This window comes from Lipotes vexillifer, unplaced genomic scaffold, assembly GCF_000442215.2.
Source record: "Lipotes vexillifer unplaced genomic scaffold, Lipotes_vexillifer_v1.1 scaffold1584, whole genome shotgun sequence".
Taxonomy (NCBI): domain Eukaryota; kingdom Metazoa; phylum Chordata; class Mammalia; order Artiodactyla; family Lipotidae; genus Lipotes; species Lipotes vexillifer.
In genome coordinates, this window is record NW_006782397.1 from 1,140,579 (window position 1) to 1,158,635 (window position 18,057).

Sequence of the window (18,057 nt, forward strand, 5' to 3'; positions counted from 1 at the left end):
AATTGTCTTCCTAATCTTGGGCTATTTTAAATTAATTTACCTTTTATTGATCTTATCATAAACAAATGAATATATCTTAATGTATAATGTGACTCATATCTTAAAAAAGTAAAATATACAGTAACCCATAATGAAACTGATAATATTCTCAGAGAAATTTTATTATCAACAGCAATCTTGTGAATCTAAGTATACATTGAGGTACAAGGCACTAAGTGAAATTTCATTGTACTAAGGGGCTTAGAGTATAAAAAGTCAGTACATGGGACTTCCCTGGTGGCACAGTGGTTAAGAATCCGCCTGCTAAAAAAAAAAAAAGAATCTGCCTGCTAATGCAGGGGACGTGGTTTCGAGCCCTGGTCCAGAAAGCTCCCACATGCCACGGAGCAACTAAACCCGTGCGGCACCACTACTGAGCCTGCTCTCTAGAGCCCGCGTGCCGCAACTACTGAAGCCTGTGTGCCTAGAGTCCATGCTCCACAATAAGAGTAGCCACTGCAGTGAGAAGCCCACATACCGCAATGAAGAGTAGCCCCCCCCCCACTCACTGCAACTAGAGAATGGCCGTGCACAGGAATGAAGACCCAATGCAGCCAAAAATAAATAAATAAATTTATTTAAAAAAAAAAAGTCAGTACACGAGGCAAAAATTTTTACAAAACTATTCTTAAGGATTTTTAAAATTTTCATACAGTATGTTCTATTTCTTTGGTTACGTACTAGATCAAATAATTAGGCTTGCATTTAGGGGCCCTGTTGTATGAAAAACATCTTAATATATTTCAGGAAATTTAAGGAAGTTCAATGTACTTCTGTTTTTGTTTTTTTTTTTTGCGGTACGTGGGCCTCTCACTGTTGTGGCCTCTTCCATTGCGGAGCACAGGCTCCGGACGCACAGGCTCAGCGGCCATGGCTCACGGGGCCAGCCGCTCCGCAGCATGTGGGATTTTCCCAGACTAGGGCACGAACCCGTGTCCGCTGCATCGGCAGGTGGACTCTCAACCACTGCACCACCAGGGAAACCCCAATGTACTTCTGTATGTATGACTCCTCAATATATGCTTAAGAGTTAGCTTGCTTGTATAGTGACCCTTTAAAAGGAAGGTTGAGCTAAGGATAAACGACAAATGGCAAGTTAAATGTTAACGATTCAGGAGTTTAAAGATGGGAGTGACTATTGAGAATCAGAGGGAAATCTCACAGAAAATAGGATTGAATTTGTAACTGGCCAGTACAGTACCTAGTTTATAATACGCACTCAGTAATGTTGAAGGAATGAAAGATAAGGTTTTATGGCCTAGAATAGAGCACTAGGGAGGACATCAACAAACATATAGCATTACACATTTGTGTAGGATTTCTAAATTAGATGACAGAAGGTAAAAGATACTCAAATTCATATGATAGAGAGCAGCGTAATATATTGAAAGAATATTGGACTTTAATGGTAACTGCTTGAGGCAAAGTCTAGCTCTAATACTTTATTAGTATAACTTTAGTCAAGTCATTGACCATCATTTCTTCAATTATAAGAAAAGGATACCATTGGTTCTTTCTACACTATAGGATAATCATGTCAGAGGACTTATTTAGTCACTATAATTTGCTATGAAAATGTGAGATGTTATTTAATTTCTTCTAGAGATTTAGAAGAGTAGATTAGCTTTTTCAGTTTTTGTAAAAACTGTAATGATTACTGTATTATGTGTAAATTGGTAGCTTCTGATCTCTGGCTTAAAGTATCTTTTACTCATTTTTTAAAACCACTTCCTTCTCAACCCAGAAGTGACATTTTTTCCCATTTCATCAGTGTAGGTTCAAAGCACTGGTTTTGTAGAGTACAGAAAATTATAATTGAAAAAGAGAAATATTGCTGGCATCTTGTATGTATATGTATTATTAACTGTCACTTAAAAGCCTCAGTTTAGTGATTTGTTAATGTTTCTTTACTTTTAAAAAGCTACCCTGTAACTGAAATAATCTAACTTTGGAATACTTTTATATTTGCACTTCTTTTTCATTTGTTTAAAGTTGGATTTATTTTGTGCCATGGGATCCTAAATACTGATGCAACAGCACTGAACCTTTGGAAGCTAGCTCTTCAAAGTAGCTCTTGCCTCTCTCTCTTTCGGGATGAAGTTTTCCACATTCACAAAGCTGCGGAAGACTTATTCGTAAACATACGAGGGTATGGCATTTTCAGTTTTTTTGTCTTTTTTGGGAAAGCGTAGTGAGTGGAATATCTATTAAAGTTTTGGGGATAGAGAAGGATCATATTACACAAGAAGATATAGCCTATACCAACTTACCAGTCACACCAAGTTGTTTTTAGCAATGATCTTGATATTTTTTACAGGTAATTTCACAGGTTAAAAAAGCTAGTGTTCCTGCCCTTTCAAAATGTACATTCTAGGAGAAAGAAGATATGTACTGTTTTGCATATTGTAATGTGGTTTTAGACATAAATATTACTAAAAGCACAATGTACATTTTAAGAGTTGAAATTTTTAGAAGTGCTATTTTACAAGTGTATTTTAGAATATCTTGCATTTAGAAAAGTATATGAATCAATCAAAAACACTTTATTAAATTAATTATAACAAGTACAGAAGTCAGACACTGCAAAAAGGAAATCATGTTTCCTTATAATAAGGAAGTATTCTAAGTGATTCATTCTCTGTAACACAAATGATCCTCAAATTTGTTTTCTTGGAATTTTTAATGCCTGCATTTGTTGAATTCAGACTTGGTATTAAAATGTTTTGAAATTAGGAGCATCTAAAATATCCTGGGGGTCCCCCGAACCTGAAAATATTGAATAATTGTGTTGGGTTTGTCAGCTTCATAGAAGTGAAATTTACCTACATTTATTTCATATCCAATTCAGTAATGTCCTAAAGAAATTGAGATTTTAAAAAATATATTAGTTATTGAAACGTAAAGCTATGTCTAGTACTGACAGTTTAAGCCACTATACTATCTCAAATTTTAGTGTGCATGTGAAGTACCCTGGGATGCAAATTAAAATCAAGGTTCCTGGGCATCACCTCTAACCTTCTGTATCTCCTTTATCTGTATCTTAGAGAGATTAAAGAAATCTGCCCTCCCCCCACCCCCCAGTAGTTTATTGAGGTAAATTTACAAACAGAAGAATGCATAAATTTTAGGTGTACAGCTCAACAAGTTTGCATATGAATACTCTTGGTGACCACTTAGATGAAGATACAGAATATTTCCGTTATCCCCAGAAAATTCTCTTGTGCCTCTTTCTGATCAGTACTGCCACCCCTGATCCTTCTCCCTCTAGCCTTCTCAAGTGATCACTGTTTTGATTTTGTCACCATAAGTGATTCTGACATTCTCATGCAGGTAGTCTCTCAGTCATACAGTCATAGTACGAGAAACAGTACCCTCTGTATTTTTCAACTCTTAGTTCACCTTTTATTATATAGGGTGGAGTACCTGGAAATATCCTGTGTCGTTGTGGGCTTTGTCATTTTCTGATTGATTCAGTTCAAAAATCCTGAAACTTATGTGATGTCTTAGCATACTGACATCCTCTCTGTGGAATTATATTTAAATATATGTAAACATTTAGAACCAGACAGTCTCCATATATCGAGTGAGCATATGGTACATATGGTACAGATAAGTTTAATGGCATCATGAAACCGATTGTCTTTTTGTTACGCCTTTTTTTTTGTCCATGCCACACGGCTTGCAAGATCTTAGTTCCCTGACCAGGGATTGAACCTGGGCCCACAGCAGTGAAAGCCCTGCATCCTAACCACTGGACTGCCTGGGAATTCCCTTGTTACGCAAATTTTTGTTAAATTTACCATTTAAGAATTTCTGTATTTAAAGAATTTCTGTATTTAAGAATTTCTGTATTTATTAAATCGTGAGTGATTAATCCAACTTAAAATGTGAATTATTATAGTAATTACAAGTCAGACCACAAGTATAAAAGCTCATTATTTATACAAGTCAGTGATTACAGAATTAGTGTATTTTGGATATTTCCCTAAAGAACACAAAAATCTTAGCGTACTTAATTTAGAAGTTGAAGTTCTTTGTCTAAGTGGTTTTACCCAGGTTGTCAGGAAGATAATTTTTCTTTAACATTTTAGGAATTTTGAGTTTTTGCATTTAGTAGTAAGGAAATTAACATATTTATTAGCGTTTATTTTTCAGATGGCACCTTTAAACTGTTTGATGTTGGTGTTCAGTTTCTTTTATTTAAATGTTTTTAATTTAAAAAAAAAAGTGTTTTTTTAAAAATGGTGAGTAAAAATCACCCATAATTCTGTTCCTTAAAATGATTTAAAGTAGTCAAATGCTTTCCTGCCCCAGTTTTCTCCACCACAAAAGCCATATTCCCAAACAGTCACTAGTATTGATCACTAGTATGTGTCCTTTGAGAAATTTTTTTATGCTTACGAGATAGCATAAAAAGTCAAAAGTGATAAAAAGCCAGAAGTAATAACTTTTTCAGCACTTCCAATTTTTGGAAATCACTGCTAATTATATTAGAAGTATAATTTTAATGTCTCTATTGGGGGTTTAAGGAAGTGTATTTAATAAAAATCTGCGTGGTAAATTTTAATTTTATTACTGGATTTTAATATAATACGAGATTTATTTTTCTAAGAATAGTTGATTGGATACTTAAGGTGCTAGAAAAGGATGTGGATAGACTTCTTCCATGTATTTCCAGTTTGAAGGCCAGTTTTTCTTGTTGATAATAAGACATTTTTAATTGACTAGTATTTGACTAACTTATTTTTACTGTTATTGACCAAATTAAGATTAACATATTTCCTTTTTTTTTTTTTTTGCTCATAGCTATAATAAGCGTATTAATGACATAAGAGAATGCAAAGAGGCAGCTGTGTCACATGCGTAAGTAGTTCTAACTTACCTGTGGAACTTTTAATCAAGAATTTCTTTCTTAAAGCATTATTTTGTTGAAGTGAGTGCAGATTAATGGTGTGTAAGATATGGTCGTAGAAGTGAAGGACTTTCAACCAATGAGGAATAAGTTTATAACCTCTGTATCTGTACCAGAGTACAGTGTATTAACACCAACATCTCTGTATTGGTGCTAATGCAGACAGATTTTAAGTATTTTTGAATTGTTTTCAAAAATGCTCTAAGGAATGCTATACAGAGGACTTTATTTTGGTATCATTCAGTTCTCTTATTGCCACTATGCTTTGGTGCCAATACTTTGCAAGTTATGATGATTTTTATGATACTTCATGAAAATTGACATATCTTTACACTCTCCCAAATGATATTTACTTTTCAAAATATGTTAATCCCATACCTTTCCCAAATTTTAGTAAATATATTTTATTAGTAAATATATAAATTAGTGTATTTAAGATGTTTGAGCAACTTTTCAATTTTCTCATGAATAATTTGATATTTCATTTAATTGTTATATATGATATACTTGTATAGAATAGTTTCTCCAGTAAGTCTAGGTAATGTAGAGATAACATTATCTGATCCATCAGTATTTCTATAAGGCAGAGAAAAGATAAGCACCATTGTCACAGGTAAAAATATAAAACCACAAGAACTTTTAGAATTTAGGTTTAGGCTGTAAAATGGATATTGGGGATTTAAATCATCTTTATTCATTGCTAACTGTAGTATATTATTTCCCGTGCATTTTTTCACTTGAATAAAGTGCTTATATTATTATAAAATCATTCTCTAGTACAAATAACATACTTTGGAATGTGTTAGAATTTCTTTCCTGACCTACAGAAATACATATGATTATGATTTATTCATGTGTTAGACCCTAGGCAGATATATGGTGTCTCAGCTATCTTTTATAAAGATCTTTTAAAAGAAGGCATTTTTATTCCCTTTATTTATTATATAAAACAGGTATAAATAGTAAGGAGTAGTAATTCTTATCCTTCATTAACACGTGCCATAGTACTCCATATTTTCTCTCGATGTTAATATTCCTTGCAGCGACCCTGTGTAGTAAAATAATCAAAACATTTGCCCACTTTGTTCTTAGATATTACACCAGATGAGTTTATTATTGTAAGTTAAAAGAGAGCTTGTCATTAGAATTATACTGACATTGCAAAGGTACTATATATTAGGCATCATGAAAGATGTATTTTTTTGAGTCAGGTGTCATCATCCCTACTTTATAAATGAGAGGCTGAAGCTTAGAGAGATGGAACTAAGGTCACATAGGCAAAGATTGGGTTTTAATGTGTCTTCTAAAATTGATCTGTTGTGTCACAGCTTAATTTCTGGTGTTGCATATTTCTTCTATCAATACTTTAGTTTTTTGGCATATGGTGTGTGTGGTGTGTGTGTGGCCGTTTAGTTTTTGCGATTATCTAAATTTTAAAACTTTTTTGGAATGGTGTATGTTTTGAATAGTATGAGGAGTTGGAATTTATAGAATATTCTGTGATTTCTTTTTCCTTGTTAATGTATGAGAATAAATTTTTCTAATTTGTATTTTATTTTTAAGATACCTAGTACATGAATATTTATGATTGTCCTTTCCTCATCTTTCTGTTTTTGAACAGTAGCACCAAATAGATTTCATCCCAATACCTTAATTGAATATAGCTTTTATTTAGTCAGTTTCTTTTTTTGTTGTTTTGTTTGTTTTTTTTTGCGGTACGCGGGCCTCTCACTGTTGTGGCCTCTCCCGTTGCGGAGCACAGGCTCAGGACGCGCAGGCTCAGCGGCCATGGCTCACGGGCCCAGCCGCTCTGTGGCATGTGGGATCTTCCCGGACCGGGGCACGAACCCGTGTCCCCTGCATCGGCAGGCGGACTCTCAACCACTGCACCACCAGGGAAGCCCCTTTTTAGTCACTTTTATGTATTTAATAGGAATACACTTAATAAAGGAGGATATAGATTATCAGATATTTATTAAGTTATATTTATTGATTCTATGTGGGGGTGACAAGCGTATACAATAGAACAGTGCTTACTTTTGAGGATTTCACAGTCTAGTTTATAGAGTGTTAGTCTGTATGGTACTAAACTGGCAGAAATTATTCAGAAATAGACATCTTTATATTGGGAAATACTTCTTGAAGAATTGGTCTTGAAGTTTGGGTAGGATTTTGATAGCTAGAGAGAAGAAAATAAGCATAGTTTAAAAAGCAGCACAAGAAAGGCAGGGATAAAGGTGAGATTGGAAAGTCACTTAATGACAAACACATAAGAGATATTTGTAAGGGCTTCTGTTTCCTAAGAAAAATTTGGAAGTTGACCCTGAAATGATGTTATTTAATTGCCAATAATAAGTTTACTAGAAAAGATAAACTGTAATGGTGGGTGTCTTTCCCTATAGGTCTGCACTGAAAGAATTGGCTACTGTCCTTTCTGATCAACCTGGCTTGCTAGGTCCCAAGGTAATTGATTTAATTCTTATTTCAACTACAATCAGTGTGTCATATTAAAATTTAAAAAAATTTTTTCTTCTCTGTGAAATTTTACTAAACTTTGAGTCAGGGACTATATAAGAGGATTTTATATTTAGCTGAGAGTGGGTTTGCTGACTTGGCACTCGTAAATCAGACCTTCCTGCATTTTCCTCACATCTTGCTTATGTGCATGCTTTCCCTGATACATACTTTGAAGTTTTCCTCTGTTTTCTCATTTCTGTCTTTTAAAGTTGGTATTATCAGTTTTGCTAATGACTTTTCACTTGGAGAAAGATTATGAATACGTTTTGTTTTTAATCTTTGCATGAGAGTAAATAATGTTATTATTATTTTTTTAATATCTATCAGGCACTTTTTGTTTTTATGGCATTATCCTTTGCCCGTGATGAAATTATCTGGCTACTTCGTCATGCAGATAACATGCCAAAGAAGAGTGCAGATGACTTTATAGATAAGTAAGTTAACAACATTTAAAAAATATATTTTTTGTATATTTTGATTTATGGGCTCTGGAATTTGGGGACTAAAGTAACATTATTTTTAAAAACTTTTTTTAAGGCTTTTCATATTTGTCGTAATGGAGGGAATATTTATAATATATCGTTAGGTGATATGAATTACAATGCAAAGTCAACTTTAGCTTAGAATTAGGGCTTTAAATGTTTTCTCTTTAGTACTCTAGGTGGTCATAGAAGTCTTGTTTGTTTTCTTGCTATAGTATAGTATTTCTTATGGAATTCATGTTTCAAAAGTATGTACTACACAAAAATTTGAATAAGAATCCTAATGGAGTTGCAAATGTGTCATTTGTAATATCTTTCTCTCATTTTAGTCCACTGTCCCTCAATACAAGTTAGGTAAATGAATCAGAGAAATAAGAGCATACAGAAAAATCTTACTTCTCCCTAATACTGTAATCTTCTTTCATTTATGATTTTTTAATGATGTGTTTATGAGATGTCCTCATTTTATTTTTATTTTGTATTTTCCTTTATCAGTCTTTTATTCTTAGCTTTTTTTTTGCTTTCCATGATTCCTTTCTTTATATGAAATAATATAAAAAGAAATTAGTTGACATTAAATATTTAACAATGCTTTTTCTAAGGAAAAAACTTAATGTAGCAATATCAAAGGCATTTCATATTTTCCTTGATAACAGTGAATTTAATTTTTGAAATATTTTTCTTGAATTTTTTTAAAAAGGCACATTGCTGAATTAATATTTTACATGGAAGAGCTTAGAGCACATGTAAGGAAATACGGACCTGTAATGCAGAGGTATTACGTGCAGTACCTTTCTGGCTTTGATGCTGTTGTCCTCAATGAACTTGTGCAGGTAAGAAATTATGTCATATTTTCCCTTTTGTTCCTTATTTCCCTCCTCTCTAATAACTGATTTATTTGCTCAGTAAACATTTACGAAAGTAATCTTTTGCCACGTGGTGAAGATACAAATGTAAATAAGTCATGGTCGTATTTTGTTAAGGGGATCATCATCTAGAGGGGCAAAAACATTTTGTTGTAGTTATTGTGATGGGCATTATGCTTACGTTTGTATAAAGCTCATAGTGAACACATGCAGGGAATAATTCTTTATCTTGGGGGTGGAGAGGTATAGTAACCAAATTATAGAGGGTCTTGCAAAAGAGGAGGTTAGTCATAAATCAGATTTAATACTTAGGAAGATCATCCTGACTCAGTGTTGGTGATAGATTGTTGGGGGCCAAGTGAGGATGCAGAGAGATCAGAAGAAAAATTACTGTAGTAGGCTAAATGAGAGCTGTTGAGAGCCTGAACTTGGGCAGTGGCTATGGAGATCAAGAAGAGTTCATGGAGACATTATAATTGATAATTAAGTATTAGAGGAAAACAGAAGATAAATCTTTTTGCATAGTGTGTTAGAGAATGGCCAGTAAAAAAAAAAATTCATCTAGATGTCATAGTTTAATAAAATGTCCTAATTTTATTTTCAGTTTGGATTTTCCTCTATTGATTTTTAGTCTTAGCTTTTTTTTCATTTTTTTGCTTTCCATAATTTCTTGATTCAATCTTTTTAATCTTAATATAGATTTCTTTTTATTTTTATTCCAAATAAATTGACTGTAAGGAAAATAATATTTCAGTGTTTTCATTTTAAAAAATCAGATGTCTGTAAACTACTATAAGCTAACATATGGTACAGAGGAAGAGCAGCATGAATTATCTTTATATTAAGATTACTCTAAAACTACTCGTTTTTCACATAAATAACCATACTTTGAAATCCGAATTTTCTTTCAAACCTACCTAAAAATGCAAATTAAAAAAAAATTGTTCATGTAATTGTTTACCCTGGATTATATACAGTTTATAGTTTACTATCCTAAACTAGTTTATTTCTTTTATCCACTAGATGGGGCTCATATGCTTCCTTTAATAATGTCTATTAAAAGGGGGGATAGAAAAGCTGATTTTATGCTTAGAGTGTTATTGCTTTGCTGCAGGTTTTTTTGGAATATTATTACTTACCAGATAAACCAAAGTCTACTGTGCTATCACAATCTAAAAAAGTAAACCAGACTCTTGGTTTCATGGCATTTTGAAACTTACTAGGACTAGTTGGATAGTTATTAATACATTTTACAGATTTATGTTAAAGTGTTAGAATTTTTAAGTCACTCCATGTCTTTTGGTGTCTTTTATATAAATTGGATTTTAACAATACTGAGAAAATTAATTTTTTATTTTTTCTGGGATTATAGTAATAGTAGTAGCAGCAGCAATAATAATACTAATATTAACAGTTGGCAAATTTGTTGATAGTATATTACTTCTGTACAACAACTTTGTGACGGTAGGTATAGTGAAGAAAAAAGACCTTATGTAACCTGATCAGTATTGCACAGTTCATGAATAATAGAGCCACTATTTGAACTCAGGTCTTAACTCAAATGTCTGAGCTTTTTACCACCCACTTCTGTTGTAAAGTATGTGCATACTGTTTTTAACCATTTGTTAGGATTTAAATTTAGAACTAAGATTAACCTGTTAAAATAGTTCATTGTAATAGGTATTAAATTTTTTTAAATTGTGGTAAAACATACATAACATAAAAGTTACCATTTTAACCATTTTTAAGTGTATAGTATAGGACATTGTGTACATTTACATTGTTGTATAAGTCTTAATGTTTTGAAAATTATTTATGCTTTTTGTGAGCTAAGCATCCACTTTTTAAAAAGTTAATCATTTAGCATCTACTTTACATGCAGTTATCAAATATTCACTTTTTTTAGCCAGTTTAAGAGGGATTTTTTTTTGGCTGTAATTTTGTTGAGGTAAAATTTATATATGATAAAAACCATCCATTTTTAGTGTACTGTTTGAATTTGGGCAACTGTATACATTCATGTAACATCACCAGTCAAGATGTAGAGCATTTCCAACACTAAAAGTTTTCTTCTGCACCTTTGTAGTTGATTCCCTTTCTAGACCCCCAGCAACCCCTTGTCTGCTCTTTGTCACCTTTTGCCTTTTAAAAAAGTTTTTCCTATAAATGAAATTGTCATGATATAATTTCTTGTTTTTCATTTCTTTCAATTAGCATAATGTTTCTGAGATTCATCCATGTTATTGTGTGTATCAGCCTTTCATTCCAGAAAGGAATGTTCATTGCAGAAAAATATTCCATACTATGCATATGCCAGTTTGTTTACCCATCTACCAGTTGATGGACCTATGAGTTTTTTTCCCAGCTAGATGTTTTTATCATTATTTTTTGATTTTCAGAATCTTTCTGTTTGCCCTGAAGATGAATCAATCATCATGTCCTCTTTTGTGAATACTATGACTTCTCTAAGTGTAAAACAAGGTAATAAGTCTTTTAAATAAAAACATTTTCTTGTAATCAGGTTTCAAATTAGATTATTAAGGAGAGGATTTAGCAGTTAGTTTTTACAGAATTACTTATCTTATTTTGGGGCATATTTAACCTGTTCTCTTTTGTTTTAACTTTGTTCATTCTGAAGCAAAGGTTTCCAAAATGGATGTGTGATGATTATAAAAATCATAAGAAGTATAGCTTAACATTTCTTATTATTCAGTAGGGGGAAGAAAGCATTTTGTAATATAAAAAAATAATAAAGAAAACTGAGCACTCCACATCGTAACAAAGTGCATATTTGGTCCAAGCATTACCTATGACAATAATGGATACCATTAATAAAATGGTTAATCTGGGCAGGCACTTTATATGTATTATCCTATTTAATCCTCATCAGTGTTAAAAAGCTGTTATTACTTTTATTTGACAGATTTGGAAACTTAAGGTTTGAGGGTTAACCTCCCAGTTATTTACCATGGTTTGCCCACACTCTAACAGATGTTAACTACTACAGTAGGATCTTAAGTTCAGGTCTGTCCATCTCAAAAGTTGATGTCATATAATAGACTGCCTCTCCATTAGTTGAATACTCTATTCCAGTAGACTGATATGATGTTCTAGTTCTATAGTCTTTAAGTAAAAGGTATCAGAAACCTTGAAAATTTCTGAGTAATAAATTTATTTAGTTTTATTAACCTTTATAGTTATCACACTTAAGTAATGAATCTACTGTAACCTTGCCTGGTTGTGTTTGGTTTATATAAAGTTATATTAATTACAACTTAATTACATTAATTTGGTTTGTAATCTTTTTTCTCTTATTGTAGTTGAAGATGGGGAAGTATTTGATTTCAGAGGAATGAGATTAGATTGGTTTAGATTACAGGTAAGAATAATTTTCATTGTCATTCTGTTTTGTTATTGAATACCTTAGTTAACATGAAAACATAATATGAAAAAAATATTCATTATTGTATACCTATTGAAAAGACTCCTTTTATATAACTAACATAGTCTACTTCATGAAAGAAACTTTTTTATTGAGGTATAATTAACATGAAACGTTCTGTTAGTTTCAGGTATACAACATAATGATTCAATATATAAGTATATTTTGAAATGATCACAGTAAATCTAGTTAATATCCGTTACCACATGTAGTTACAAAGTTTATTTTTTCTTGTGATGAGAACTTTTAGGATTTACTCTCATAGCAACTTTCAAATATATAATAGTGTTATTAACTGTAGCCACCATCCTGTACATTACATACCCAGGACTTACTTATTTTGTAACTGGAAGTTTAGATCTTTTGACTACCTTCACCCATTTCACCTACCCCTGACTCCCTGCCTCTGGCAACCACCAATCTGTTGTCTGTACCTGCAAGTTTGGTTTTTTCTTTTGTTCATTTTGTTTTGTTTTTTTGTTATTTTATATTCTACATATAAGTGAGATCATATGGTATTTGTCGTTCTCTGACTTCTTTCACTTAGCACAATGCCTTCAAGGTCCATCCATGTTGTCACAAATAGCAGGATTTCCTACCTTTTTCATGGCTGAATAATATTCGTGTGTGTGTGTGTGTGTGTGTGTGTGTGTGTGTCCCTGTCCGTCCCACAACTTTTTTTTTTTTTTTTTTCCTTGCGTTATGCGGGCCTCTCACTGTTGTGGCCTCTCCCATTTGCGGAGCACAGGCTCCAGACGCGCAGGCCCAGCGGCCACGGCTCACGGGCCCAGCCGCTCCGCGGCATGCGGGACCCTCCCGAAACGGGGCACGAACCCGCGTCTCCTGCACCGGCAGGCGGACCCTCAAGCACCGCGCCACCAGGGAAGCCCCCCACAACTTTTTTTATCCATTCATCCATCAGTGAACACTTAGGTTGTTTCCATGTTGTGGATATTGTAAATGATGCTTCAGTGAACAAAGGGGTGTAGATATCTTTTTGCATTATTGTTCTCATTTTCTTCAGGTAAATACCCAGACATGGAATTGCTAGATCATATGTTAGTTCTATTTTCAATTTTTTCAGGAACCTCCATACTGTTTTCCATAATGGCTGTACCCATTCCCATTCCCACCAGTGATGCACACGGATTTCCTTTTCTCCACATCCTCACCAACACTTGTTATTTATTGTCTTTTTGATAATAACCATTGTAACAAGTGTGAGTTGATGATTAGTAATGTTGAGCATCTTCTTATGTACCTGTTGGCCATCTGTATGTCTTCTTTGGGAAAAGATCTATTCAGATCCTCTGTACTTTTTTAATTGATTTGTTTTGGTTTTTTGCTATTGAGTTGTATATATAGAAGACACAATTTGTATTAGTTGTTAAATTTGGATAAATATATTTGTCACCTATACCAATATAAAAGTTTTGATTACAGTATCATATTTTTTACATAACTAGGTTTTTGGGCCACATAGTCTTTGTTATAACTACTCTGCCATTGTAATGTGAGCAGCTTTATTTAATATGTAAACAAATGGGCATAGTTGTGTTTCAATAAAACTATTTATAAAAGCAGGCAGCTGGCTCACAGACCATAGTTTACCATCCCCTGATCTAGTGCTAAAAGCTTCATTTTTCTGAAATGCAGAAATAAATATTAGACTTAAAAAGTTTTTATTCAATATATAACCATCACATAAATAGTTTTTAAGGACTTTTTAAAATTTGAGCCTGAAATTTTTGTATGTACTATAAATTTAATGATAGAATTTAATTGCCCCTTAAATATTTCTAGTAATTATGGGGAAACTGTGGCATGGTATTTTCAATAACTGTATATTTAAAAATAATAATAATATGTTCTCATTATAAAAAGTCAAAGTATCCAGAGGTAAAGTAGAAAAGGAAAATTTGCACTTTTCCCGGTTTCATTCCCCAGAAATATTAACTTTTAATAATTGGCCTATGCAGTATCCTTTTAGGTGTTCAAACCTATAAATGAGGTTATACTGTATACTGTTCTGCAACATAAAAAAATTTTAAAGTGTTTTAATTAAAGGTGAAAATATAAGCACCATGTGTTTGAGGAAGAGATTTTTAGATGAATACAGTCTCAGGAAGCACTCATAGAAAGAGCATAGTTTTCTGGCAGTCTGCTTAGTTCCCTGAGGTGCTTTTTCTTTTGTTAGGTTCTTTCCTTCCGGTGTCAAAATATATAGGCACTTTTCTGTCTCTTGATCTGTGTTCTACAACAGCATATTTTTAGAAATTAAGACTTCATAAATTAAACCACAGTTTTAAGTAACTTGCCTGAGATTACAGAGCTGGTTATTGGGAGATCAGGGAAAGAATACTTGAGATACCACCATCCCCAAATGTTTAATGTGTATATATTATAGGTTATTTTCTTCCAGTTAAAAATAAAGTTTAGAAATTAACATTTTCTTGTTTTAAAAAATGCTCTGGGGCTTCCCTGGTGGCGCAGTGGTAGAGAGTCCGCCTGCCGATGCAGAGGACACGGGTTTGTGCCCTGGTCCGGGAAGATCCCATATGCCGCGGAGAGGCTGGGCCCGTGAGCCATGGCTGCTGAGCCTGTGCGTCCGGAGCCTGTGCTCTGCAACGGGAGAGGCCACAACAGTGAGAGGCCCGTGTACCGCAAAAAATAAACAAAAAACAAAAAAACTCTGAAACAATACATAAGCAGTGCTTATAAAAATGAATGAAAATAGAAGTGGACTTACTCTGCTGAAGGATATATACATCAAAAATTTTAAAAGTCATTGTCACAAAGTTTGAACTGCTTTCAGTCTCTTACTCTTAGTTTGTGGGAGTGCCTAAACCAACATTTAGGTTCAGAGAATTTGAGAGATTTAGATGCATTTCAAATTTACCCTTATTAAATACTTCCAGGGTTCTTAAACTTATTCATTTGAAAAATTTACTTGAGAATTTTACCTTTGTCCAGTGCAGTTATACAGCAGAATATAAAGCATCTGAGTAAGCATTAGAGATATAGAATTGATATATCCCTCTGTGAGATTTTTTAATTTGACTTAGCTTATAATTATAATAAATGCAACACTGTAATGACATTGCTATCTCTCTTCACATAGTCTTCCTTCTCTGTTTATCTCTGTATCCAAATTTCTTCTTTTTTTTTTTTTTTTTGCGGTACGCAGGCCTCTCACTGTTGTGGCCTCTCCCGTTGCGGAGCACAGGCTCCAGACGCGCAGGCTCAGTGGCCATGGCCCACAGGCCTAGCCGTTCCATGGCATGTGGGACCTTCCCGGACCGGGGCACGAACCCGTGTCCCCTGCATTGGCAGGCGGACTCTCAACCACTGCACCACCAGGGAAGCCCAAATTTCTTCTTTTTATAAGGATGCTGATTATATTGGATTAGGGTCCACTTTAATGACCTCATTTTAACTTGATTACCTCTATAAAGACTCTTTACATTCTGAGGTATTAGGGATTATAATTTTGGGGGACATAATTCAACCCGTAACATTGCTTTTAACCAGGATTGTGACATACAGTCACTCAACCCCTTTCTATTGAATAATAGATTCTTATTTTTTAGTGATAATAGGTCAGAACATACCAAGGAAGAAATAATGGGACATAAAACTGAGCCAGAGAAGTCTTAACTAGGAAAAGGGGGCAGAAGTGTGAGGTGGGTGGCGGTGTCCAGAATCTAGGAGGTTTGCAGAGATTATTAAGAGCAGGTCAACAATGAGGGTTCTAAGACTACAGACTAGACCATAGGATGCAGGATATAAAATATTGACAGTAGTATTATATAATCTGTAGAAGAGTACAAATCCTCTTTTGGGTATTTTATAAACCTGGCTATGAAGACAAGGCATAAAACATGAAAAATTAAATAGCAGTTTAAAAATCTAAAAGCTTAAGTTGAAATATGCCACCGACAGAGTATGATTAACAATTAATTATAGTTTTCTTAGGAAGGAGAAAGTTTTTTTCAAGTTGGAATTGCTAGTAATGGCTTTATAGAGAAAGCAACGTTGTAACCCAGCCATTGAAAGATAGATAGAATTTGAATAGGAAAATAGCTTACACAGGAAAGGACAAGTAAAGAAACTTTTTAGTGTAAAGTATTACTACAAGAAGGAAAATATCAATATCTTTACAAAAGATATGAATGATCTGAGTTTGATCAGTGATCTGGTAGAAGGACAAGAGTTATTAGGTATAAGCATATGGCCAGAGAGATGTCCTGAGCTCTATAGATAATCACTTCTTGAGTAGAATAAGCATTTGGGAGAATGTTATAATATGCTTTGTGCCTTCACTGGAGTCTTTGTAGTCTTAAAAGAAGAGTTCTCCTTCTCTACATGTATTCTCTGCCATTTTTTTCTGCTTCCTAAGGCATCTCATTCCACTGTGTCTCATTAGTCCCTTAAGCATCTTCAGTCACTCTTTCATTTAGCTTCTTCTCTTCTGCCTTCTAATTTACTTGGGTTGTTCAAATCTTAGACTTTTATTTAAACCAATTCTTTTTTATTAATGTATGTTTCTTCTTCCATTGTTGTCAGGCATTTCAAATGAGTGTTTTAAATCAAATTATCTCATTTTGTCACCATATATTTCATCTGAATTTATTTTCACAGTGATATTTTAATTCAGAATTTTTTAAATGAGGCTCAGTTAATGGAAGTCTTTATTGAACTCATGGCCACTACTGGTTTCTCTTTATACTTTAAATCTGATGAAAGGTAAATTAAACTTCCATTAGACTTAGTTTGTGATGAATGTCCAGAATATATCTTGCCATTGGAGTACTGCCATCATATTCCTCATTCTCTCCCCTTTACTGGCAGACACAAACAACAAAATATAAAACTCTGCTTTGTGATGTGCCTGCCTCAGTGAATGGTAATTTCCTCCATGTAGAAGCTGAGATTTCCCATTGTAGAAGCTGAGGTTTGATTTTTATCCTACTTAAAAGGCAATAAATATTTAGTCTCTTAATATTTCATGGGTACTAGCAGAAAACATGGGGGTCTTGGATCAGAGACAAAGGACTTAATTCACTGCACAGGAAGTGGCATGAGCATCAGTATATATACATCATTTTTCCCTTGCTCCCGTGTCTCATGTGGGTAGTACAGAGAGACCCAGATGAATGCTATGCATTGGTCATGTCTTGCAGCTAAGGAGGACTGAGTTTGAGGAACCCTCTGTTTTGTCATCAACAGTAAGCATACTTGCTCTTTGTTCCAGAGGGACACATTTCTTTATTTCTCAAGTTTGGTAGATGCAAATATAACCCCCAGAAATGGCCTGGATAGTGAGTGGTCTGGGCCTTGCGTTTTTGGCATATCCAGCAGGGTGTGTAGGCACACATATGAGATTTATGAAGGAATGTCTCCCTAAAGCCAGAACCCTGGCCATCATCCATAATTCTCTGTTGCCTCTCACATCTAGTCATTCCCAGATTAAACACTTTTGAACTGTACGACCCTAGACCATAGCATAATCCTGTCTGGATTATTGCCACCACTTCCTCCTAAAAGATCTCTGCCTCCTGTTCCCTTTCTGCCCACCCCTCTCTGTTTCCCCTTCCACAAAGAATAATCTTTCTAAACAATAATTAGCTATCACACAGAACCTTCGGTGGTTCACCAAAAAGTTTAAATTTTTTAACATGATATTCAGGGGTCTGCAGGATCTGGTTGAATCTCTTCTTTCACCATTTCCTTTCTCTTCTTTGCACTCTAACCACAGCCGTAGTGAGCAGTGTTTTGTTCTGTAGGCACCCCTCCTAT

General features: G+C 34.0%; 1 protein-coding gene across 1 annotated transcript in view; it reads left to right on the top strand.

The window, feature by feature from the left end:
* NCKAP1 (NCK associated protein 1) overlaps positions 1 to 18,057 on the top strand; it is a 95,487-nt gene that overhangs the window by 42,511 nt on the left and 34,919 nt on the right. Inside the window, exons 9-16 of the mRNA XM_007455262.1 lie at positions 2,032 to 2,188; positions 4,846 to 4,902; positions 6,220 to 6,249; positions 7,354 to 7,414; positions 7,796 to 7,902; positions 8,651 to 8,783; positions 11,216 to 11,297; positions 12,137 to 12,195. Of these exons, the coding sequence (XP_007455324.1) occupies positions 2,032 to 2,188; positions 4,846 to 4,902; positions 6,220 to 6,249; positions 7,354 to 7,414; positions 7,796 to 7,902; positions 8,651 to 8,783; positions 11,216 to 11,297; positions 12,137 to 12,195 (686 nt within the window). The remainder of the gene's footprint in view (positions 1 to 2,031; positions 2,189 to 4,845; positions 4,903 to 6,219; positions 6,250 to 7,353; positions 7,415 to 7,795; positions 7,903 to 8,650; positions 8,784 to 11,215; positions 11,298 to 12,136; positions 12,196 to 18,057) is intronic.